The sequence below is a fragment of the Nicotiana sylvestris genome, chromosome 10 (genome assembly GCF_000393655.2).
Source record: "Nicotiana sylvestris chromosome 10, ASM39365v2, whole genome shotgun sequence".
NCBI lineage: Eukaryota > Viridiplantae > Streptophyta > Magnoliopsida > Solanales > Solanaceae > Nicotiana > Nicotiana sylvestris.
The window spans coordinates 8,248,470-8,273,077 of record NC_091066.1 but is presented as its reverse complement, the minus strand read 5'-3'; the positions used below and the strand labels follow the sequence as shown (position 1 = coordinate 8,273,077).

The window sequence follows — 24,608 nt, the reverse complement described above, 5'->3', positions numbered from 1 at the left end:
CATTGTTAGATTAATAATTGCGGGGCGAGAACAATATTAGCGTACCTATCAATGCAGTGGAAGAATTGTTGAACTCACCATCGAAATAATTGCCCCAAACTGAACTTTGAATCACTAGGAAACAAAGTTAATCTTCCACCAATTAAATGCCCTTACTTGTGTTTTTTTTTTGTTGGGAGAAGAAGAGATTCAAAGAAAATTCTTACTGTACGTAGTTCTATATTTTCTCCTTCACATAAGTAGGCTGAGAAATATTGGTTAAGGAGGATAACCCACCACTCACCCCTTTTTGCACGTTCAGTTTAGTGGGTGTTTGTGGTCTAGTGGTAACTTCCCTTAACCTCTCTCCCTTATCTCTCCTAACCGAGTCGGGTCAGCCCACATGGAGCGACCCATGACCCATAATCCAACATGCAGCACAATCTTTGGGGTGCGCTCCTTCCCCGATCTCGAAGTCCTGTTTGAAAGGCAGTTGCGAGAACCTGTCTAGATTGGACCTTGCGTGACACAAAATACTTTGTACACCGGGATGCCTTTTTTCTAATCTTAATTCATTTGGGATTTTTTGCATTATTCTGACTTCGTTTTCTCATTTCTCCTTGTTCAACTCATGTGGCCTATGCTAAATAAATTGTGTATATCTACAAAGGAGTCAAAGTCTTTATATTACTAAAAAATTTATAAATGATTGGTAACTATCAGTCTGGTAGTAAAAGCTGTAACAGTAGGTATTCTTTGTATTGTGTTAGCAAACTTAGCTACAAGGTTAAGGAATATGTAGATTGTCATTTAAAAAAGACAAAAAAAAAAACATCTTATAATGTAATTTACAAGTCTAATTTAGTAAATTTGACATATAAGTTGTAGTGAAATCGTGTCTTTCAAAAATATGATTTATAATCGGACAAAAAGCAAATATTTATTTTAGATTGTATTTGCCAAATGTGACTTATACATCGATTTATATAGATTGGAGTTGGAAATGCGAGTTATGAATTTGTTAAATACGACTTACAAGATGCATTTGTCAATGCGACTTATGTAATGCACTACATGATAAATCGCATTCACCATGCATCTTATAAATCGCATACATCAAATGCAACTAACGAGCTGTCATAATTAGAGAAACTTTAATGTAATTTTTTTTTTTCATTTAACTGTAAATTAATGAAATCCCAATAACGACCCCATCACCGACTTTCAACCCCCCTCTTTCTCTCTTCGTCAAAATTTCTGAGCAAAGACACAGAGATTTGCTTTTGAATCTCCCAAAAACCCTATGCGGAGATAGGGTTATTGGAGTAAAAAGTGGATCAATATTTTTAATATGGCATTTTCATGGCGTTTAATCGGACTGTGCATTCTTCTTCTATCATCAATCGCTACCGGCGATGATGATATCTCACGCGCCGCCCCTGCAAATTCCTCAACCTCCTGCAACAATCCTTATCGATTGGTAAATTTTTTTATTCTTTCCTATTATTCAGATTCCTTCCGCTCATAATTTATTCGCAAAAAGAAAATGGTGGCAGTGGTGGATAGAGAGTATCTAATCAATTATTATGTTAAAAGTAACTAAAATTTAAATTTTGAGCTCATAGTTTCAAAAATGTAATAAGTCCTACAGTAATAAGCTGAAGGTTGAACTTATCAAATTTAAATCCGGTATTTGACTCTGCCTGGAGGTAATTATGTGGAAACGTTGTTGGGAGAGAGGTTTCTCTTGTATTTTTCGAGTTTTAGAAGGCATAGTTTATTTGAAACCAAATTATTTGGATTGAAATGGGTCTAAATAGAACATAATGAATATAAAGCAGTGCCAGTGCCACAAATTCATACAAGGGGATTTAAAAAATTACTAGTGTGTCACATTCAGGATTTGAACTTGTGATCTAGGCAATTCTGAACCGCTTTACCACTACACATTATAATCTTTCTTACCGATAAAAGAACTACACTAGAATCTTTATGTCAGGAGATTCAACATTTCATATATAACCAAAAAATTTTGTTTTACCCTATTTGCGCAGTACATTTTTTTGTCGAAGGGGATTAAATTGAAATCCCTTATCTCCCTTTAGCTCCACCAATAATATAGAGTATTCATGTAGCAAACACTGACTAGTTCGGGGCGAAGATCAAGAATTTCTAATAGAAAGTAAAATTGGTTGGTGGGCTGTTAAGCCCCTTATCACAGATAGTTGAGAAAGTGAGTTGTTGTTACTGTTGTTATCGTTTTGTCTTAAAATTACTCTATAGGGTATTGCAATGATCGTACAAGGTTGCTGCTACCCTGATAATGAGAACTTGTAGCCAAATTTGACCTATCTTTTAATCAACATCTAATTCTGAGGTTTTAGTTTGGCGGGAGTATCATAAGGTTCACAAAGTTTAGTAGTATGAGTTATGCACAAGCAGAGTCTATTAATGAAATGGTTATGGAGATCTAACATGGAGGAAGATGCCTACTGGAGAAAGATAATTAACTCTAAGCATGGAATACAAAATAATTGGTATAAAGTTTACTTCCTTACCTTCTGGAGTAGGCAGGCCCCCGGAGGTACATTTGCAAAATGGGGGAAGACTTCAAGGAGCATATATACTTTGAAGTAGGAGATGGAACGAAAATAAGATTTTGATTAGACAAGGTGGGGAAATAATACATTAAAAGATGCATTTCCCAGCATATTTCCAAATGATCTACTCTTGTGGCAACTATTACTGATTGTAGAGATAATACTGGGTGCCATATCATTAAGAAGGAATTGTCAGGATTGGAAAGTCAGTTGCTTGGCAAGGCTAGTAGACAAACTGGAACTGGAAAATTTGCAAAGACAAAGCATGGATAGAATCTGATGGAATGGGAACAACAGAGTTATTTTTACAATTGAAGTTGCTACCAGGTCTTGACAAACACAGGAAATATTGTACAGTCTTGGGATCTTGACCATGGAAAGGGATATGGAGAATTAAAGCTCTAACCAAGGTGATTTGTTATAGAGCTGGATAGTGATGTACGAAGCTTGGAAAAACAAGACAACTTGATGAAGAGAGGATTTAACCTTTCAATATGCTTTCTATGTAAAGAAAGGATTTTTCTTGCATTGCCTGGTGGCCAAGGAAATTTGTAGCATGTTCCTAAACATGTTTTGAGTTCAACAGGTGATGCCAATTAGTCTTGAGGAGGCTTTTGTATGCACTATGCCAGTGCCTAAGGAAAGTGGAGAAAGAAAGAAAAAGATATGGCAAGCAGTACCAAATTTTATATTTTGGACACCAAGAAAGGAATGCAAGATACTTTGAAGAGACCTCTACTATGCTTGTAACCCTGTACTAAAAGCGAAATGCCTCTTGAACCTTTTTTTGGGTGTAAACATACGGATGTATCTGATGTAAATATGTTTGTGGACTTCATTGGATCCTTGAGTTCTGCATAGGAGCTATTAACACTTTTGAAATTATGCTTCTTTTGGATGCCAGTGTTAATAAAAGTATCTTTACTTCATCAAAGAAAAAACAAAAGAGCAGTACAGAGAAAGTCTATGTGCAACCAATCCAATGAGAAAAATAAAGGTCTAGAATTGGGAGATTCATACCATCACCGAGTTGTATGAATGTGAAAACAGGTGTCATTATTTGAGTTACATCTTCGAATTCGACATAAGGTAGCCTAACTAGTTTTAGATTAAGATGTAGTTGATCGATTATTTGATTGGTTATTTCTGTATCTGTTTCTTGGTGATTTGGGAGTGTGAGGGGTGCTTAAGAATTAGGAAGTTGGGTTCTAACGATTTCATGTCATGCCTTCTTTCAAAAGATGTAAATTTTAATGACTACGAGAAGATTGAGTCAGTCCTTTTGTTGTTGTGACACGGTATTCTTTGCTTTAACTCTGTTATGCACCTCTGGAAACATACTGAGTTATTTCTTCATACCAAGTTACTTCTTTCTTTTTGTACAGGTTCTGGTAAAGTTGTGGATTGATGGTGCTGAGCATGAACAAATGGGTGGCTTAAGTGCGGCATTTGGGTCTCTTTTACCTACTAATATTAAAAATACCCCCAGACTGCCTGCTACATATACAAAACCCTTGAATGGCTGTTCTAGTTCCTCTTCTAAGGTATTTATTCCAGATTCCTGACAATGCCTTTATTCTTAGGTAAATAGCCAGCATCTCAGAGGCTTTTCAATTCGTCATCTGTAACTTTTGGTTGCAATTCTTACTTTGACATATGAAGAAGGTTTACTTTTGTTATACATTGCATAAAGCAGAGATTTTTGTTTACTTTGGTCTAGTTATCAGGGTCTATTGCACTAGCTCTTCGCGGTCAATGTGATTTTCTAACGAAGGCTGCGGTTGCACAAGCAGGAGGTGCTGCAGGGATTGTGATGATAAATGATCAAGAAGGTTGTCATCCATGACTCATTGCCATTTCAGTTCTTGTTTTCTTTTAGTTTTTGAGTTTTTACTTTTTTTGGTGATTTTGTCTCCCCCATCTCTTCCAGAAATGACACTGCTTTTTCCTGCTATCCTTTAGATCTTTTGGAGATTACTTGTCCCGACAATTCTACGGTATCAAACATAACAATTCCTGTTGTGACCATTTCAAAAGCCGGAGGAGATGTCATTGACAAATATATCTCTTCGGGAAAGAAAGGTAAAGTCTTGGCTTCGTGTATATTAGCTCCATTTTCTGTCAAGGGTTAACTTTCTGTTGATTCTAGTTCTGGTTTTCAACGTATCTGGTATCTTAGGATATGACTTATACTTTTTTACAGTAAATACATTGTTATTCACCAGTTTCAATTGTCCATGTAATATGTAGTGCGATTCTTGTGTCACTGTACAGAGTATGTCTTACAAAAAGCTGTTACACATTTCCTTTTTTCAGGATATGATATGATCCATATTTATATGACATGCATGCTTTGCAGGGGAAATTTTCTATTTACATGTGTGCCTTCAACACTGCTGAAGTGCGAAATTAGTATTTTTGTTGTGCATGCCATTGTTACTTTGGTGCTATCTCCTTGTACTTGCGTCTACTAATTGAGTGCCATTTACCTGTTAGAAAGACCAATCGAGTAACATCAAGCTGGCCCAAATGATTTGAGACTATATGAGAAGTCTCATCTCACAAGGATGGCCGATAAATAGATTTTGGATGCTATATAAGCGATATAAGAGGTTCAGTTTGAATGATTGATTCAGTGTTCTAGAGATCTCTGCTTTTCATCTCACTTCATCCTCATTTTTAATGCTCAGTCATCAGATGATGTGGTTCAGGAAGTTCTGAAAGGTAAAAGGCTAGTACTGCTTAATTGGTTAAGGTTTCAAGTCATCGAAAGGGCTTTAGGAGTATACGACAAATGTAAAACTGGGAATAAACAGAGATTTAAAGGTTTTCAAAGTTGGTTTTTTGCTGCTGCGGAAAATCTTGGAGATCAGATGATGCTCATGACAGAAGGATCTGGTTTGGGCTCCAGGAGAATTGGGGTAGTTTGTAAAAGTTGAAGTGAGAAAGGAGATATGGAAATTTGAGAAGTTAGGTTTTCGGCACAATGGGTTGAAGGATTTGAGTAATATGATTTTTTCGGCAAGTGTTTCGTTGAAAGAGGTATACAGCAGTAGAAAGACTACACAAAAGGTTGACTTTTTTCACAAAAACATCTCATCATCTATACAGGGTGTGTTATTCAAAAAGATTCAAGACTAAGAATGTCTCTAGGACCTATGAGAAGGGCTTCTCGATTCCTGGTAAAGCCCGTGGTTACGTTCACTTTGAACAGACAATACACATGAGTGCCGAAGCAGGACCTCCTGAGCAACCTCCAAAGCTCTGGTGGAAAATTTTGAGTATTAATTACCATTTCAAAGATAAAAATACTGAATATTCAGAGGCGGATCCAGGATTTCAAGATGACGGGTGCACTATTGTTAATTCATCGATTCTCAGTATAAGCTGAAGATTTGATTTTGGGATTCAAATCCAACGATGAGAAGAGAGAGAAAGAGAAGAACAAATATCTGAGAAGAGGAAAATGAATTTCTTATTAACCTTGTTGTCCAGAATGTTCGAGTATATACAAATAAATCACTAAAATGAAAAATGAGCTGGATATACATAAAAGCCCAAAACTAAGTATGAAACTATGAGGCCCAATAGTTAATACTCTTAGCTATTGTCAAGAGGCCCAGTATTGTCAACACCCCCCCTCAAGCTGGAGGGTGTAGACACTCCAAGCTTGCCTAGAAACTGATGATGTAGAGGACCATGGAGAGCCTTGGTCAGCATGTCAGCACGTTGAGCAGAACTAGGAACAAACTGAAGAGATATCAACCCAGAGTGTAGGCTGTCTCGAACATAGTGACAATTAACTTCAATATGTTTGGTGCGTTCTTGAAACACGAGGTTCTTGGCAATGTGCATAGCTGCCTGATTGTTACAAAATACAGAAACAGGGGTAGAAATAAGAAGACCCATATCGCCAAGCAAACAAGTTAGCCAAGAAACCTCAGTCACAACCATTCTCAATGCTCTATATTCAGCCTCAGCTGAAGAAAGAGAGACAGTGGGTTGCTTCTTACTCTTCCATGAAATTGGATTGCCCCCAAGAGTGATGTAAAACCCAGTCACAGATCTTCTTGAAATGGCACATGCAGCCCAGTCAGAGTCTGAATATGCCAGAAGTGAAAAATCAGAGCTGGCTGTAAGTAGAATACCCTGAGCAGGAGCATTCATCAGGTATTTAAGGACATGTAGGGCTGCCAGCATATGGGGAATATGTGGGGCTTGTAAAAACTGGCTGAGGTGCTGCACCGAAAAGGATATATCAGGCCTGGTGTGCTGCAAGAAATTGAATTTGCCAACCAACCGCCTGAAAGTGGTAGGATCAGGCATGGGATAATGCATGTCAGGAACCAGCTTCACACTCGGATCCAAAGAAGTGGTAATAGGTGTGAAGTGGTCACAATGAAATTCAGAAAGTAGGTCAGAAGTGTATTTATGTTGAGTCATAAGATAACCTTGGTCATGAGGGGTAACTTCCAAACCCAAGAAGTAATGCACTGACCCCAAATCCTTAATCTTGAATTGAGCATCCAGGAAAGCTTTCAAAGCATTCAACTCATCAAGGTCATCACTAGCTAATAGAATGTCATCCACATAAACAGTCAGAACCACCAAAGAAGAACTAGAAGACTTGATAAACAAAGAGTAGTCATTTTTGCTGGACATGTAGCCCCTAGACAGCAAGGATTCAGACAGCTTGGCAAACCACTATCTGGATGCTTGCTTGAGGCCATAAAGTGATTTCTGAAGCTTACACACCAAGGGAGGACAGGTAGAAGAAGAGGGAGAGACTTCCAAACCAGGAGGAACCTTCATGTAGATCTCTTCATGGAGATTACCATGCAAAAAAACATTGTTGACATCCTATTGAAAAACAGTCCAACGTCTTTTCACAGCTAGAGTGAGAAGGCATCTGATAGTAGTGAGTTTAACAATAGGGGAAAAAGTCTCAGTGTAGTCAATACCTTCCCTTTGTGTGTCCCCTCTTATGACAAGTCTGGCCTTTTATCTTTCAATAGAACCATTAGATTTCTGTTTAATCTTATACACCCATTTGCAGGGAATAGCCTTCTTATGAGGAGGAAGGGGAACAATGTCCCAAGTGAGGTTAGCTTCAAGTGCTTGAAATTCCTTTAGCATGGCCTCTTGCCAAGCAGGATTTGAAACAGTATGTTGGTAAAATTGAGGCTCATTCATGTGTAGTTTATCACTAGGGACCTGAGGAGACATAGAAGCAGAAAAAGAAGAAGGAATAAGAGAAGAACAAACATAGTCTTTAAGGTATGTGGGAACCTGAACAAGCCTGCCAGACCTCATAAGTTCAGGAACTGGAACAGGAGGAGGAAGAGGGATGGGAATGGGAGCAGGAATAGGAATAGGAACAAGGGAAATAGAAGGTGCATCAGAAGGGGAAACCTCAATAGGAACAGATGGGGAAACCTCAACATAATCAGAAGGGGGAGGGAAAGTAGGAGAAGGAGAAGGAGAAGGAGAAGGAGAAGGGGAGTGATAAGGAAAAATATGTTCATACAAAACAACATCTCTAGAGAAAAAAATAGAAAAGGATGACACGTTAAGTAATTTGTACCCTTTTTTCCCACAAGGGTACCCTAAGAAGACAGCAGAGATAGATCTAGGTTGGAACTTATCCCTGCCAGGCTTAGGACTGGCTGCATGACAGAGATAGCCAAAGGACTTCAAATGATCATAAGAGGGAGCATGATTATGCAGTTTCTCAAAAGGTGATATATTGTGTAGGACGGTGGAGGAGATTCTATTAATGATATAAGTAGCAGTGAGAACACATTCACCCCAGTACTTGAGAGGGAGTTTGGATTGGAATAAAAGTGCCCTAGAGACTTCTAAGAGATGTTTGTGTTTTCTTTCAACAATACCATTTTGTTGGGGAGTGTGAGGAACAGTGGTTTGGTGAAGTATGCCATTATCAGCAAAAAATTATTGGAGTTGAGAACTACCCCCAGTTCATAGGCATTATCAGACCTAAAACATTTAATAGAAGAATGATATTGAACTTTCACCACTTGAATGAAAGCTTTAAGAATTGAAATGGCATTGCTCATGAGAGGAGATGTGTCCATGTCACTCTAGTAAAGTCATCAACTAGAGTGAGAAAATATCTAAAATCATTATAAGTTTGAGTGTTGTAAGGGCCCCAAATATCAATGTGAACAAGTTGGAAAGGAAGAGAAGAATGTATAGTACTATCAGGAAATGGAAGCCTATGTTGTCTAGCCATTGGACAAACATTGCATAAAAATGGTTGTTTAGATGACACTTTATTGGACAGAAATGAAATAGATCTCATCTTGGCAAAGGGAATGTGACCTAATTTTTGATGCCAAAACAAATCATCTTTATTACCAACAACAGATGGATTACAAGATGAACTATGAGATACAGAATGAGCAACAGAATCTGAAACAACATTATTGCTAGGAACAGAAACAGAAACATTAGACTGAGTAGAAGAAAAAACAGAACTAGGAACTAACAAAGGAAAATGAGAGTCAGCTGAATGCAGGAAGTATAGTCCATTTGCAGCCTTACCAATTTTCAGAGGCCTCCTCAGAGAAAGGCCATGTAAAATACAACTATAAATGGTGAAGATTGCAACGCACTTGAACTGAAGAAATAACTTGTGTACAGAGATCAAATTGAAATGGAATGAGGGAACTAATAAGACATTATGCAAAATCATATCTGCCCTAAGAGTCAAAGAACCAGTAGATATGACTTTTACTTTATATCTATTAGGTAGAGTAATTAGAAAAAGTGTTACTAAAGGTTTAAGGTTGTGAAGTAAGTGTTTAATTGGTGTCATGTGGTTGGTGGCACCAGAATCTATGATCCAAGGGTTTAAACCTAAATGTGAGACTGCACATGCATGAAAAGCTGAATGCACCTCAGGGTGATTATACACACCTGCAAAGTTGGCAAATCCTGCATTTCCAGTGTAACATTTTCAGAATGAAGAGTGGGAGATGTATGGACTTGTTGAAGTAGAGTCATGAGATGTTGATATTGTTCTTTGCTGAATCCATGACCATTGTCATCAGAGGAACTTGGTTTGGTAAAGGCAGAGTCCAGAAGATGACCATCAGACTGAACACAAGCTGCAGACTTCCTGTTCTTGGTAAACTTAAAATCTGAAGGGAATCCATGTAGCTTGTAACACTTATCAATGGTGTGTCCAGACTTCTTACAATATTTGCATGAAAGGTTGGAAGATGAACTAGAACCTTTCTTTGCATCAAATTGGACCCTCTGATGAAAACCTCTAGAAGTGTTCATATGACCAGCTGAAGCATTGAAGGAAGTAGAATCATGAGAGAAACCATGGACATGAGCAGAGGTCTCTTTCTATTTCTCATCATGTTATAGCATGGAGTATGCTTTGCTCAGGGAAGGAAGGGAAGGCGTCATAAGGATGTTGCTTTTGCAGGTAGAATAAGACTCATTCAGACCACTGAGGAATTGATAGATTTTCTGCTCTTCAATGAATTTGGGTTTGGGGAGAGCACCACAGGAACAAATAGGACCAACATAAGCTGTACTAAGCTCATCCCAAAGACCTCTCAATTTGGTAAAATAGGTAGCAATATCTAAATGACCTTGGGAAGTAAAGTTGAATGTACTTAGAACCATTCGAAGTCCCAAATCTCTCATTAATGTCAGTCCATATATCCTTAGCAGTGTCAAAACACATTACACTATTGGCTATATTCCTAGACAAAGAGTTTGTTATCCATGCAATAATCATGTCATTACACCTTTCCCAAAAATGATAGTAAGGAGAGTTAAATTCTGGTTTGGATACCCTACCAGTAATGAGACCTAACTTGTTTTTAGCAGAAAGGGCAGTAAGCATATTTTTGCGCCAAATGACAAAGCCATTGCCATCAAAGGGAGGGGACACCAGGTGAGCACCTGAGTGTCCGAGGGATGTATATAGAAAGGATGAGAAGGAGGTATAGTAAAATAATCAAAACCATCAGTTGTAGTTGACGAACTCACTTCAGGACTTCCCATTTCAAAACCCTAGTTAGGTCAATTTTGTACAGAAAAAAATAAAATTGGTATCTACCAACACTTCAATCCAAATTGAGTATGAAAAGATGTTACCGTCCTTCTTTGCAACCTAAAGAAGAGAGGCCTTCAATTTTACCAGAAGAACAAAAAAAACGACCGCGACATTTGATACCACCGGTACAATCGGAAATTGGGAATGAACTACTCCACTGAATCGAGTCACAACATTTACCAGAGAAATAGCTCACAATCTCTGAAATCATCTAACATTCGTCACTTTATGCCCAAATCGACCAAAATCGAAGAAAAACCCCAGATTTTCTAGCAATGAAAAACTTCAATACGGAAAGGAACTAGAGAAACAGACATCGTCAGTGGATGTGTGGAGCCATAAACAATCAATGATAGGCTCTGATACTATGTTAATTCATCGATTCTCAGTATAAGCTGAAGATTTGATTTTGGGATTGAAACCCAACGATGAGAACAAAGAGAGAGAAGAACAAATATCTGAGAAGAGGAAAATGAATTTCTTATTAACCGTGTTGTCCAGAATGTTCGAGTATATACAAATGAATCACTAAAATGAAAAAATGGGTCGGATATACATAAAAGCCCAAAACTAAGTATGAAACTATGAGGCCCAATAGTTAATACTCTTAGCTATTGTCAAGTGGCCCAGGATTGTCAACAGAGAAAGGTGGATCTAGAATTTACATTAGATGGGTTTAACTTTAGTCTCTTACCATGAACCCATTAAACTTTTGAAGTTCAAAATTATATTCTTCTTGAAATTTTAGTGATTTTCACATATATATCTATACTTCGTGCAAAAAACAAGACCATCCGAAGTCGGATTTGAACCGCCAATTTTGTAGAGGTGCACCCAATAATTATTACACCATAGGAGTCTTTAAGCATGAGTGCACCCACATATATTTAAGTAATTTCAAAGAAATATAACATTGTTATACATGGTTAAGGAAAGAAGTATGGGTTCACGTGAACATAAGATTTTTTGTAAAGATTAAAAAGTTGCCTAGGTGGCTTTCATGGGAGAAAAAAGTTATCAGAGGGTCATCGATTAGAGTGGGCTGGATTAGTCTTGAACTAATATGATGGATTAAGAATATCAGGGTGCATACTAATCACGGAGACTGGGATGAAAAGACATCCTCCATATGGTAAGTAATGGTATACAACTGGCTTTGATGATGGGATGACTTGGTTCTTAAACACTGACTGAGGATAGAATATTCATGCTCACTAATGACAATGTGCATTTAAACTATATAGTAGTGGCTTCTCTTGCTACTCTGTCCATTGTGCATTTGTCATCATGCTTGTTTTAATTCTTATTATCTCTTGTTGTTCCTCTGTTCTTGAATCGTGGAAGAATTACAACATGACAGGCATATTTTCTCTTAATGCAGTGGAGATTCTGTTGTATTCGCCAGATCGCCCCATTGTGGACTACTCAGCCATGTTCATATGGCTGATGGCTGTTGGCACAATTTTTTGTGCATCCTTTTGGTCGGAGCTTACTGCATCTGAGGAAAGCAATGACTATGAACAGGCACCAGAGGTTCCAAAAATATGCATCCTGATATATCTTTACATTTAATTTATACAGCCCTTTATGTTTTTACAGAGTTAATTAGCAATGCTCTGCTCGTTTTAATCAACTTTTCATACTGTATCTTGAAGTTAATATCTTAGGTTTTAGGCTGCTGCATTGTGTTGGATTTTGGAGTTATACACTTAAGAATAGCTGCAGCCTTTCAAAAGTTTATCTACCACATCACCAAAATATCCAGGAAGGGACACACGTATATCCAATGTTCACTCATAGTCAATACATAATATATTCTTTTATCAGTCAAAAGAATTTCATTGAGGTCTATTGGAAATCATTTCAGAGGATCTTCTTTATAAAAAATCGAGGGTCTTTCGGAAACAGCCTCTCTACTCTTCGGAGTAGGGGTAAGGTCTGCGTACACACTACCTCCCCAGACCCCACTAGTGGGATTTTAGTGGGTTGTTGTTGTTGTTCTTTATCAAAAATTGTTTCAGAGGATCTTTTGGAATGGTCAAGCATATATTGCTTTGTTTCATTTGTATTATTACGAGATTGTGCCCTCTTTTAGCCCTTTTGTTGTTTTGATGAAGTAAGTGATACTAATAAAAGGCATCCAGAAGATGAAAAATACAATGGTAGCAATAAAGTTAGCTCCAGAATAATGTCTATGCCAGAATGAGCGACCTAACAGAATCCAATGAGTTATCAACACATTTAGCCCTTGTGTTTTCTTTTTGACTTAATGTAGTTCTGAGCTTTTGAAGCAGGAAGATGCAGCGGGATTACTTATTTTTCTTTGTTTAAAAGTTAATGCTGATTGCTGATAGGGTAAGTTGGACTCTAGTAGCACAGACAAGACACTCATTTATTTACAAGTCCTGTGACATGTATTTTTGCATATCGATTCTACTGGTAGGAAATTTGATTGCAACTTAGGTGAACCACTGGGAATTATTAGAGCATGAGAAGATGGGGAGGAAAAGATACCAAACAATTCTTTTTGGAAGAGAAAGTGAGATTCTATATGTTACCCAAGCCAAGGATGAATGAATATCTTGCATTATGGGTGAGTATGGTCCATTAAAGTGGAGAGGTATCAGGAGCAGAGTGGTGCTTAAGGCATTTTAGCTATGCATCCTGACATGACTGAAAGCTGTAAATTCTTCCCCGTTGAAGGAAAAGGAAAGAATGCAGATGATAGGTTCACGGCAATAAAAAACACTATCACTGGCGTAACATGTATTAGATTTGTTAAAATGTGCAATTCTTAAACAATGAACTGATGGCAATGGTACAGAATTCTTTGTCACTTGTCGTAATTTAATATATCTAGCTTGTTACAGTATATTGCTGTCTAGCAGGTGCTACATCTTTTTTTAAGTTTGGAGGTGATTTATGTTTCTTATTTGTATACCAGTGTCCCTTTTTTCCCATTCTTTTTGCTTTGAGTAAAAGATTCAGACAAATCACAATTACTTTTGATGATTAATGGCTGTCAGACTAGTTTATATGTTCTTCCTTTCTCATTTTTAGGTACATGCTGGAGGCGCCAGGGAGGAAGATGACAAGGAAATTCTTAATATCACTACAAAGAGTGCTTTCATATTTGTCATCTCAGCATCTACGTTTCTGCTGCTACTCTACTTTTTCATGTCGGCTTGGTTTGTCTGGCTGCTGATAATACTTTTCTCTATTGGTGGAGTTGAGGTACTCAAATAATTCTCTACTTTGACTTGATCACGAAGCCAAGCTAACTTGTTTTGAACTTGGTTAAGATAAAACCATCTCACTTTTTTAGCACTGCGTTTCTCTGCTCATGGTGCTAGTAGTTGACAGATTATTGGCCATCTATTTTGTACAAAAAAGGAGCACAATAATAAGCAAAGACAATGCCATCCACAAATTAACCACAAATAAGCCTTTCAAAACAAACCGAAACCAGAAACTGCACACAAACTGACCCAAGCAGTCAAATCAAACAGAAGCTGATTAATAAGCCAAAAATGAAACCAACTCCCACAAACCATACTAAACCTTCAATCACAATTTATGTTTCCAAAATGACCCACTAATTATAGTGTCCTTTCAGCTGATTAACTTATTAGTTATGCTGTACATAGCATTACCAGTTATATTGTAATAAAGCTAGGCTTTGTAAACCAAATTTAGTCAAGGGAATGCACCAACTGTTTCATTTATATTCTTTTTGCCTGGTTGAATCAAAGACAAAAGTCTATTTTTCCACGTTTGCTCATAAGAAGATTTAATGAAATTTTGTGCTGAATGCATTTTCTCTATGGTGCCTTACTCTTTAGAAGGGTTACCCTTCTCCAGCTCTAGAAAGATTAAAGTTTATGGATTCATATTGAGCATTTTTGCATTTTTATGCATCTTATTTGAATAGAACTTAGGTTTCTTTCAGTTTGGTTGATATTGTCTCTGCTTATTGACTTTTAATAGTTAATTTTTTCCTTCTCAGGGAATGCATAGCTGTATAATATCCCTGGTATCAAGGTATAATATTTCCAAGAATGATTTTCTGTCTGTCAGATTAATGTATGGAATAGATTTCTAATTAGCTCTTCTACTTTGTTTCCGACAATCTTGTGAGTAGCAAATGTAAAGGTTGTGGAAGGAAGACGTTGAATTTGCCGCTTCTTGGGGAAGTTTCTATTCTATCTCTTGTGGTCTTGATAATGTGCGTGGCATTTGCCATCTTCTGGGCAGCAACTAGGAAAGCATCATACTCTTGGATTGGCCAAGATATTCTAGTAAGCTCATTTGTAAAATTTCATGCATTGGTTTGCGTAATGGAACTGGAAATTTTTTTGGCACTTTAATCTGTATGTTGATACTATGAACTGGATAATATTCTACTCAAGCCAGTTATCTTGTTCTCTGATAAATATGCATCATAGTCACTCTTAACTTTCACTCTTCTAATATTTGCACTCTCAATTGCAATTAAAATTAAAGAACCCTTTTTTTTTGCCAGGGAATTTGTTTGATGATAACTGTTCTGCAGTTGGCTCAGTTGCCTAATATAAAGGTCTGTTGATAGCTTCCATATGTTTTTCAATGAGAGGAGTTGGTAGCTTATTTTGCTTCACCGTGATTACTATTTTGCCTTAGGTTGCTACAGTGCTTCTGTGTTGTGCATTTCTCTACGACATCTTCTGGGTTTTCCTTTCACCTGCTATATTCCATGACAGCGTAATGATTGCTGTAAGTTCTCTCTTTAGCTACATCTTTCTCTCTGTACCGTTCATGAGACTTTCTATGTTGTGGTGACTGGTGAGCTCCCAATTTTAATCGTTATGTAGGATGTGTCATATCGTATATTCATATTTGTTTTGAGTAGTGTTTTTCCTACTTAATTCCTAAAAGTTTTATCGCATTTTTAACCTATATGAATATGGAAAAATCTGTCAGTTAAACAAGACTTCTAGTGAACACTGGTCTTAGACTCTCATTTGTATACAGCTGATTCTGGGCTCAAGCATTTGTGCCTCATATGAGATATTTGCATGCAATGACATAGCACGAGTACAACTTATCACCTAGCAGAACCAAGCTGGCTTGTTTATATATTAGATTCCTTAGTCCACTTGGCTGGTTTTGAAGGGTAGACCCTTGTGCTAGCAGAAAAATCGTTGGGAGTGTGTCATTTATCTCCTCCTGTTTGTTAGCGAGAAACTCAAATTCTGCATGTTGATTGGTTGAGTTCACTGTCTGTTTTATAAAAGTCATCGTTCTATGTTAGAGTGTTTAATTGTGTAGTAATGACTAATGGTTCAATCGTTTTATCATTTATATAGGGTTTAACCTTTTTGGCTATTTATTACTCCCTCCGTTCCAGTTTATGTGAACCTATTTCCTTTTTGGTCCGTTCCAAAAAGAATGACCCCTTTCTAAATTTGGAAATAATTTAGCTTAAACTTACAATTCTACCCTTAATGAGAAGCTTTTATAACCACACAAATACTCTGGGTCCCCTTTTAACTTGTTTAGGACCACAAATTCCAAAAGTCTTCATTTTTTCTTAAACTCCGTGCCCAGTCAAACAGGCTCACATAAATTGGAACGGAGGGAGTAGGTTATATAAGGATTTACTGATATGATAATTTAAGCTTCAGTTTGAATTTTAGAACATGAGCATGCTCATATGTAACAATGATTGTTTTGATAAGGTATTTTATTCACAAAAGAACCAAGAACTTGGCTGGTGAGAAACAGAAAATCAAGTATAGCTCTATTCGAGTGAACTTAATTGAATAAAGAAAGATAAATTGAGTATCAAAGAGAGTAACCCGAAACCTGCAAGGAATAAACTTGATCAGAAGATATACATCAAATTTTCTTGAATTCTAGGACCTGCGGATCTCAAGAACATAATATTAAATAATTAACCTGAAGACTCATTGAAAGTTTTCTATAATTGATGTGGATTGTAGACATCTCACTGAAATGAAACTAAAGCATTTGATGGTTTTACACATGAATGAATGAAATGATTTTTGTGAAACTTCAGCAGAATAGTTAAAGATCATATAGATGTATCTAGGGGAGAGCTTAAATGTGCAACTATGTATACTTTATGTTTTAATGGTTCAATAATTGCTTTGCATTTTTTGCTATACGGCAGTAGTGTTTTGATTCGATTGTTTACTTCAATAAGCTGGAGTAATACACGAACTTGTGTCCTTCACTGTCACAGGAAGATGTTTTAGCTCTTAGAAGCTAACATCGAATTTTCTCACTAACATTTCTCGAGTTCTTCCCTTCTCATAGGTTGCCCGTGGTGACAAAGCTGGCGGAGAATCCATCCCAATGCTTCTGAGAGTTCCTCGAGTTTCAGATCCTTACGGTGGCTATGATATGATTGGCTTTGGGGATATTCTCTTTCCTGGTTTGCTGGTTTGTTTTGCTTTTAGGTATCCCTTTGTCCTTCATCCATCTTCCAAGCAAAATTTGTTACCCTCTCCCAAAAATGAAAAAGAACGAAACACATTGTCTAGGTGAAACAAGAAGTATATTCCTCTGTGTATTAGTTTTCTATCTTTGCTCTTCGAGGATATTCAGATATTACATGTTTATAGATAGGTTGAATAAAAATGAACTGTAGTCACGAGTCTTTTGATAATTGCCAATCTCTGTTCTCATATAATTTCTTATTAGTTATCAAAGTATCTCCAAGTATCTCGGTTATTGAAGAAAGAAAATGGTTCCTATGACAGTGAGTAAAATTAAGAAATTGATATTGGGGAAATGTGTTGGATGTAGAGCTGAAAGATGTTCTCAATGCTATGGTTGCTCACTTTAATGAGTCGACTACCTTTTCCCTTGTACAGAATTAAAGTTATTTAATATCCTTTCATCTGATGAATTCACTTCCTTTCTAGAAAAGGCAAGGAACCTCCTGTTAATCCTCTTTTCTATCTTTTTTGCAGATTTGACAAAGCTAGAAGGAAGGGTGTACGAAATGGATACTACCTCTGGATGATAGTTGGTTATGGAATTGGTGGGTACTTTGCTTAAGTATTATTTCTATCTGTTTTTAGCTACTTTGCTAATTTTGTTCTCCGACCCTTTTTGTAAATGATGTTACTCAGTTGCTTGAAACCATTAACACTTGGTAACATGCATAGAAATGCCTAAAAAGTGTGTGAAATATTAATATGTTTTAAAGCACATTTTTAACGAAATCAAAACCGATGTTGACCAGTAGAGATCCTGAAACCTGTATTTTTTTCCTTTTATCACTTGTTTAAAATTTCCTCCCCTACTCATTCCGTATCCTATTCCAAATCAACTTGGAATTCTTGCAGGTCTTTTATTCACGTACTTAGGTTTGTATCTAATGAATGGACATGGTCAACCTGCTCTTCTATATCTCGTGCCCTGCACGCTAGGTATGTCAGTTTTACGGCCTCTTGAACCAAAATTTGTGTTTGGTCGTTATATATCTTTTTTTCGTCGTTTTTAACCTTTATCTTTAGGAACTTATGTGGTGCTGGGATTGGTGAGGGGCGAACTTAAAGACCTATGGAACTACGACAGTGAATCAACAAAAGTTGCAGACTCACTATTGGAAGACGCTTGATAGATGAGAGAATTAAACATTAAATCTACAGACCCTGATAGTCGGGAGAAGAAATATTAAATCTACAAGCACAAGCCGTTGGTGTATTCTTTCCATGCTATTTGTATTAAGCTGTTCATAAAACTTAAAACTTTATTCAGGAAATTCTTGGCTGTGTTTCATATGTATATTTTCGTTTGCGACAATGTTTTTCTTTCAACTTTAGTTTCCACTGCAGCTGTTCTTGATTAGTATGTAACAATATCACAGCAATCAGACAAAAGAAAAGTTATAATGTAACAGATTTAGTAGTCAAAATTTTCCCTATTATTCTGCAAATTGCTGTTTGATCATCTCATTTATTGTCCTCTAAACTGCTTTTCATTTGAAACACCTTGTTATTTGCTGACTGAATTACTTTACATCCATAGTACATACTCTTCGAGTAGCTATTTGTATTGTTTTTCTGTATTTTTGTTTTTTCAGTTAGGCAGTGGGTAATTAGTTTCTTGGCTCTGTAGTTAGAGACAAAATAGTTTATCGATTATAATCCTAAAGGGGAGAGACTGAATTTGCTGCAATAACAGTTTGAACTCCTCTCATTAGGTATTCATAAACCTCCATTTCATTACCCTTTTTCTAAGAAAAGCTATTTGCCCTGGGTCTTTTGTCTAGCGATAAAAGTCTGGTACTTAAAGTAGAAAGGCAGGCATAGGCCTCATTTGTTTCTTTTTTTAAGGTTAAGACGTTTGAATTTAAATACATATCTGAATATCAATATGTGTATTAAGATTAAGACACTTGAATATGCATTTGAATATCAAGATGTGTATTAAGATCTGAATACTAAATGATTTAGACTGTTTTTTTTAACATCTGAATATAAAATTTATCTTTATTTAAAAATTAATAAATATAAAATTCAAATAAAATACTAACTAACTAATATATATATATATATATATATATATATATATATATATATATATATATATATATATATATATATTGGTAGTGGTGATGGCTAACGAGGTGCCTATGTGTACCGACTAGAGGCGATTGTTGATAGTGGTTTTGGTTGATGGTGGTGGTTCTGGGTAGTAGCTAGTGGTGATTGATAGCGATAGTGATTATGGTTGAGAATGGTAGTGGATGGTGATAGTTAATAGATGGTGGGTGGAGGTGGTGGTTGTGGTTGTGATTGAGGAAGGTAATGATGGGTGGTGATAGTTTATAATGGTGGATGGTGTCATCTATGATTATTAATGCTGATGAGGTGGTTGGTTGTGGTAGTTAAGGTGGGTGAGTGCGTGGTTATGATTGAGGATGATGATGGTGGGGGTGGTGGGTGGTGGTAATGGCGGCGGCTATGGTTGAGGATGGTGGTGGTGGTGGTAGTTGATAATGGTAGGGGGTGACAACAATTAGTAATGATTGTCGACGATAGCATCTTAATGAAATTAAGTCTTGGTTATAGATCTTAATCATACAAACCTATTCAGACCCATTAAGTGGTTGTGAATTAAAAAAAAACACATTTAATGATTAAGATTTGAATGTTTAAGATTCAAACTTAAAAATCAAACGCACTTACTGTCTGAGATCTGAATAATGAAGATTCAGACCTCCATTAAGATCTGAATAATTAAGATTGAGATGTGAATGATCTTAATATTATCCATCGAGTTTTAAATCGTGTGTTATTGGTCCTTGAGAATTTTTCAGTTATTTGAGAAGAGAAATGAAATCTATTCTCCAACTAAGCTTGAAGCGAGAAGTGAAGCACATGCTTCTTAGAACTTAGAAGTGAAACGCACAACTTCTTGGAATTAAAAAGTATCAAACATCTGTGAGTTCAATTCAATACAAATTAAATTGTAATTAAATTAGCTACTTTTAGCATCCAGTATACATAAATGCCGATATTCGTCCAACCCAAAGTTGAAATTATTCTTGTTAGACTGACTTTGTGCACCATTTTTTGAAGCACAAACTCATCTAAAACATGACTTCACTCATATCAAGCAATAACCCCTCGCTTTGCATTGCATTTTCGCTTAAGTGACGAAACAATGGCTTTTAACAATAGTAATTAGCACTAACTGATAGGTGATAGGAGAGAACTCATCATCTATTTTTATCAAAACTTAGATCTACTGCTGTAACTGCTAGCTCTCTGCTTTCCATTTGGAGACAACTCTTCGAAAAACCTACAACAGATGAAGTCATGTTTAATGCATATACTGATTATATATGTCCAAAAATGAGATTGCTTATAGAAATACACAAATGATGAAGTCATGCTCTGAAAGCTATCTACAAATTTGATAATTATAAACGAACGAAGGATGTCGCTTAGTGGTCAATGAACTGAGTGCAAACTTTAGAGATTAGGATTAAAGTTCAAGTGGAGACAAAAACCACTTGGCATATTCCCATATGTGTAAGCCCTGATGGTCCCATTTACCCGATACCTTTACTAGTGGGAGGTAGTAGGAGGCAGAGCTATGATTTGAAGTTACAAGTTTGGGATTCTACTCTTTTTATTTTATTTTTTGAGTAATTTTTTTTATTATTAACAGAAAAGAAAAATACAACAATTAGGAAAAGTACATATAAGGGGGACAATAGCACCGATATTGTTACCCATATGCCTTGGCTATATAATCACTTCTCTGCGCCTCACATTGCCTATGACAGCCTCATGTAGAAGATTCATGGTGTAGCTGCCTGCATTGTCTCACGAGGGCATATAATCTCATAGCCGTGTGGATATTTTCCAAAGGCATAGGACCAAGGCAACACAAACCAGGCTAAACCTTACCTTACTAATCCTATTGAGGCATAAAAAACCTCACCTACTAGCATGCATGTAAAAAAAAAATTACTGGATTCCGCCAAACCCAGAACTCAAAGGCTAGCTTCACCTCTGAGTAGGTACCCTGTGGATAATCGAGGTGTGCTACTGACCAGGGCGCCACCATTATAAAATTTTTGAAAATCATAAATGAGGATGGACCAAAAGAATGATTTCAGAAAATTAATTTGCATGGTAATGACAAAATGAGTTTTGAAGAACTTACATTTCCATCATTTTCTTTCTCTTATCACTGCAAATGTAGGAGCTCAGCTGTTCAATCCCCATATTGGAAAATGTCTCGTCTAAATCAAGATTTAACAAATTACATGCATCTAAATTTGCAGAGGACTCAGCTGTACCAGGGAGAGATCTTTAAGTTTCCCTTTAAGATTCTCAATCAAAATAAGACTTGCCAAATAGACATTATGAGAAAATAATAAAAAGATCAAAAACTTCACTTAAACCAATAATTTTTTTTATAATCGAAAAATCTCCGAGCATCAGTAGCGTACAGTAAATTATGCAAATGCCCTTCCTCTCCAACATACACTTAAATATCAGGTTTTTGTCTGCAAAGCGGCATGAACCAATAACGTGCGCCTAATTCACGCATCACACGTTGCGTTCTTCCCATCAGATATTGGGGGCTTTCACTTAAACCAATGCATGATTTATGTCATTTAAGACAAAATTACTTTACAAAATATCTGGAGCTGACCCGAGTGTTGCACATAAATTTCTCTTTTAAAGTAACACTTAATCTGGAACAAAACTAGATAAATAATTCAACAATTTATACAGCAAATAACAAATATTTCACCAATTATTCACTAGTGCAAGCTTCAATTTAACCAAATTTTTTTGTTACAAATTCTGGAGAATAAGAAAAAACTTACTGAGTGCTCGGATGGTCTTCAAATCAAAGTTGTTAGCTAAAGATTCATGACCAATTTTTTGGGCACGTTGTTGTATCAACACTTTCAAACCTATTAATAAATCGTAACAATTCAACCAAATAAAACCTAAGATATCACTCAAAAATAAAAAAAATAAAACACACACACGCACACATACGAGGAGAGACAACTTACAAGTTAAGACTCGGTTAAAGAACAAAGCCATCGAACATCTTCAATTCTACTATTCCCTAAAATAGCCCTTTCTTCTTTCATCTTAATTGAAAAATTGGTCGAATTTAGGGACAAAAAGAAAAAGCAATTAGCAGAAGAAAAGTTTAACGTGACCAGCGCCTGCTACTTGAAATAAGAGGGGGAGAAGTGTAGTAATATGTTATGATTCAATTGTAATAGAGATAAAAATTAGTTTGGATCAGCTGGGTTAGTTAGAAGTTAACAACCGAGTTAGTTAGAAATTAGTTAGAGTTGTAGGGCCCATCACGTGAGGGGCACATGTTTCCCAAAGTTAGTTATAACTAACTTTCCCTCCAAGCTTCCCCTCCTAGATTTCCCTTCCTATATCAGTAGAATCATTGACTATGGTACACATGCTTTTTCTGTTAATTGTTAGAGATAGCTATGTAATTGTCCCACATTGGAATAGGAGTAGTAACCCCTTTGTATAGAGTAGCTATAAATAACACCTTTTGTATTGCATCACACACAACATCAATATATATCATATTTTCTCCCGTGCCTTCTCACATGGTATCAGAGCTATCGTGAGAGATTTATCGCTGTGTATAAATTCCAGCGATTCCGGGAAGTAAAATCAGTCACCGGAACCTTTTTTTTTCCGGCGACTTTCAAAGTTGTTTTGCGTCTGCTTTGTCTCGGTCAGTGTTATGCACAAAATCCAACACTACCACAAGAGTAGTCACTGTCCGGCGACCAAATCCCAGTGAAAATCTTCGGCGGTACTGTAGCTGTCCAAAGAAAATTTTCCGGCGAAGTTCCAATGTTGCGTGTGCCACCTTCCGGCCATTTTTTGGCGACGACTCTTCAGGACAGATTGTTTCCCTTGCAATTCTGAGCCTACCCATCCAGGTTACACCAAATTCCGACCACTTTTTTTTTATTTTTCCGGCGTGAATAATGATTTCAAAAAAAAAGTGGACTTCCGGCCATTTTTTGAAAAAGTTCATTCAAAACAGTTGGGTCTTCTGGTAATTCCGATCCTACCCCTACTGTTTTTATTTCATTCCGACCACTTTGAATATTTTCCGGATGCAACAGTAACTTTCCAACTGCTACAGTAGTTTCCTATTCTGGTCCAGTGTTCCTTACTCTATTTTCAGTGGATTACAGTTGATTATTTCTCTTATTTGGTAATAATTTACAAGATGTCTTTGGGAATTGATGTTTTTGGGTCTAAAAGCATGAGTTCTGGAAACTCTAATGTTATGATTACCTCGGAACCTTTAATGGGAGGTTCAAACTACTTAGCTTGGGCTTCATCTGTCGAGTTGTGGTGTAAAGGTCAAGGTGTGCAAGATCATCTGATTAAACAGTCTAGCGAAGGAGATGAAAAGGCGATAGCGCTTTGGGCAAAAATTGATGCTCAATTATGTAGCATCTTGTGGCGTTCTATTGATTCTAAGTTGATGCCTTTGTTTCGGCCATTCCAGACATGTTATTTGGTTTGGGCAAAGGCTCGTACGTTATACACTAATGATATATCTCGCTTCTATGATGTGATATCACGGATGACAAACTTAAAGAAGCAAGAATTAGATATGTCTACTTACTTGGGTCAGGTACAGGCAGTCATGGAGGAATTTGAGACATTGATGCCAGTTTCTGCTAGTGTGTCAAAACAACAAGAGCAGCGACAGAAAATGTTTCTAGTTCTTACACTCACTGGACTTCCTCATGATCTTGATTCAGTACGAGACCAGATTTTGGCGAGTCCGACTGTCCCTACAGTTGATGAATTATTCTCTCGATTACTTTGCCTTGCTGCAGCACCAAGTCACCCAGTGATTTCATCACAGATACTTGATTCCTCTGTTCTTGCATCCCAGACAGTGGATGTTCGGGCATCTCAAGCTATGGAGAATAGATGAGGAGGCGGTCGTTTTGGGAGATCTAGACCCAAGTGTTCTTATTGTCACAAACTTGGACACACTCGCGAAATGTGTTATTCCTTAAATGGCCGTCCACCCAAAAATGCCTACGTTGCTCAGAGCGAGACTACAGGTAACCAGGGCTTTTCTGTATCTAAAGAAGAATATAATGAGCTCCTTCAGTATCGAGCAAGTAAGCAAACATCTCCACAAGTAGCCTCAGTTGCCCAGACTGACACTCCTATTGCTGGTAATTCTTTTGCTTGTGTTTCCCAGTCTAGTACTCTTGGACCATGGGTCATGGACTCAGGCGCTTCTGATCATATCTCTGGTAATAAATCACTTTTGTCGAATATTGTATATTCACAGTCTCTTCCTACTGTTACTTTAGCCAATGGATGTCAAACTAAGGCACAAGGAGTTGGACAAGCCAACCCATT

General features: G+C 36.9%; 2 protein-coding genes across 2 annotated transcripts; one reads left to right on the top strand and one right to left on the bottom strand.

The window, feature by feature from the left end:
• Nucleotides 1–1,155: 1,155 nt before the first annotated feature.
• Nucleotides 1,156–18,625, top strand: LOC104234668 (signal peptide peptidase-like 3). The gene is made up of 14 exons (XM_009788271.2): nucleotides 1,156–1,459; nucleotides 3,965–4,123; nucleotides 4,300–4,411; nucleotides 4,542–4,661; nucleotides 12,059–12,210; nucleotides 13,738–13,911; nucleotides 14,684–14,718; nucleotides 14,819–14,975; nucleotides 15,200–15,253; nucleotides 15,337–15,429; nucleotides 16,996–17,138; nucleotides 17,655–17,725; nucleotides 18,033–18,116; nucleotides 18,204–18,625. The coding sequence occupies exons 1-14, from the start codon at nucleotides 1,331–1,333 to the stop codon at nucleotides 18,305–18,307; spliced, it is 1,587 nt and encodes a 528-aa protein (XP_009786573.1). The 5' UTR covers nucleotides 1,156–1,330; the 3' UTR covers nucleotides 18,308–18,625.
• A 1,572-nt stretch (nucleotides 18,626–20,197) lies between these two features.
• Nucleotides 20,198–22,373, bottom strand: LOC104234667 (uncharacterized). Its single transcript, XM_009788269.2, has 4 exons — nucleotides 22,238–22,373; nucleotides 22,043–22,132; nucleotides 21,370–21,499; nucleotides 20,198–20,496 (listed from the first exon to the last, which is right to left on the bottom strand). The coding sequence occupies exons 1-4, from the start codon at nucleotides 22,266–22,268 to the stop codon at nucleotides 20,427–20,429; spliced, it is 321 nt and encodes a 106-aa protein (XP_009786571.1). The 5' UTR covers nucleotides 22,269–22,373; the 3' UTR covers nucleotides 20,198–20,426.
• Between the last annotated feature and the right edge of the window lie 2,235 nt (nucleotides 22,374–24,608).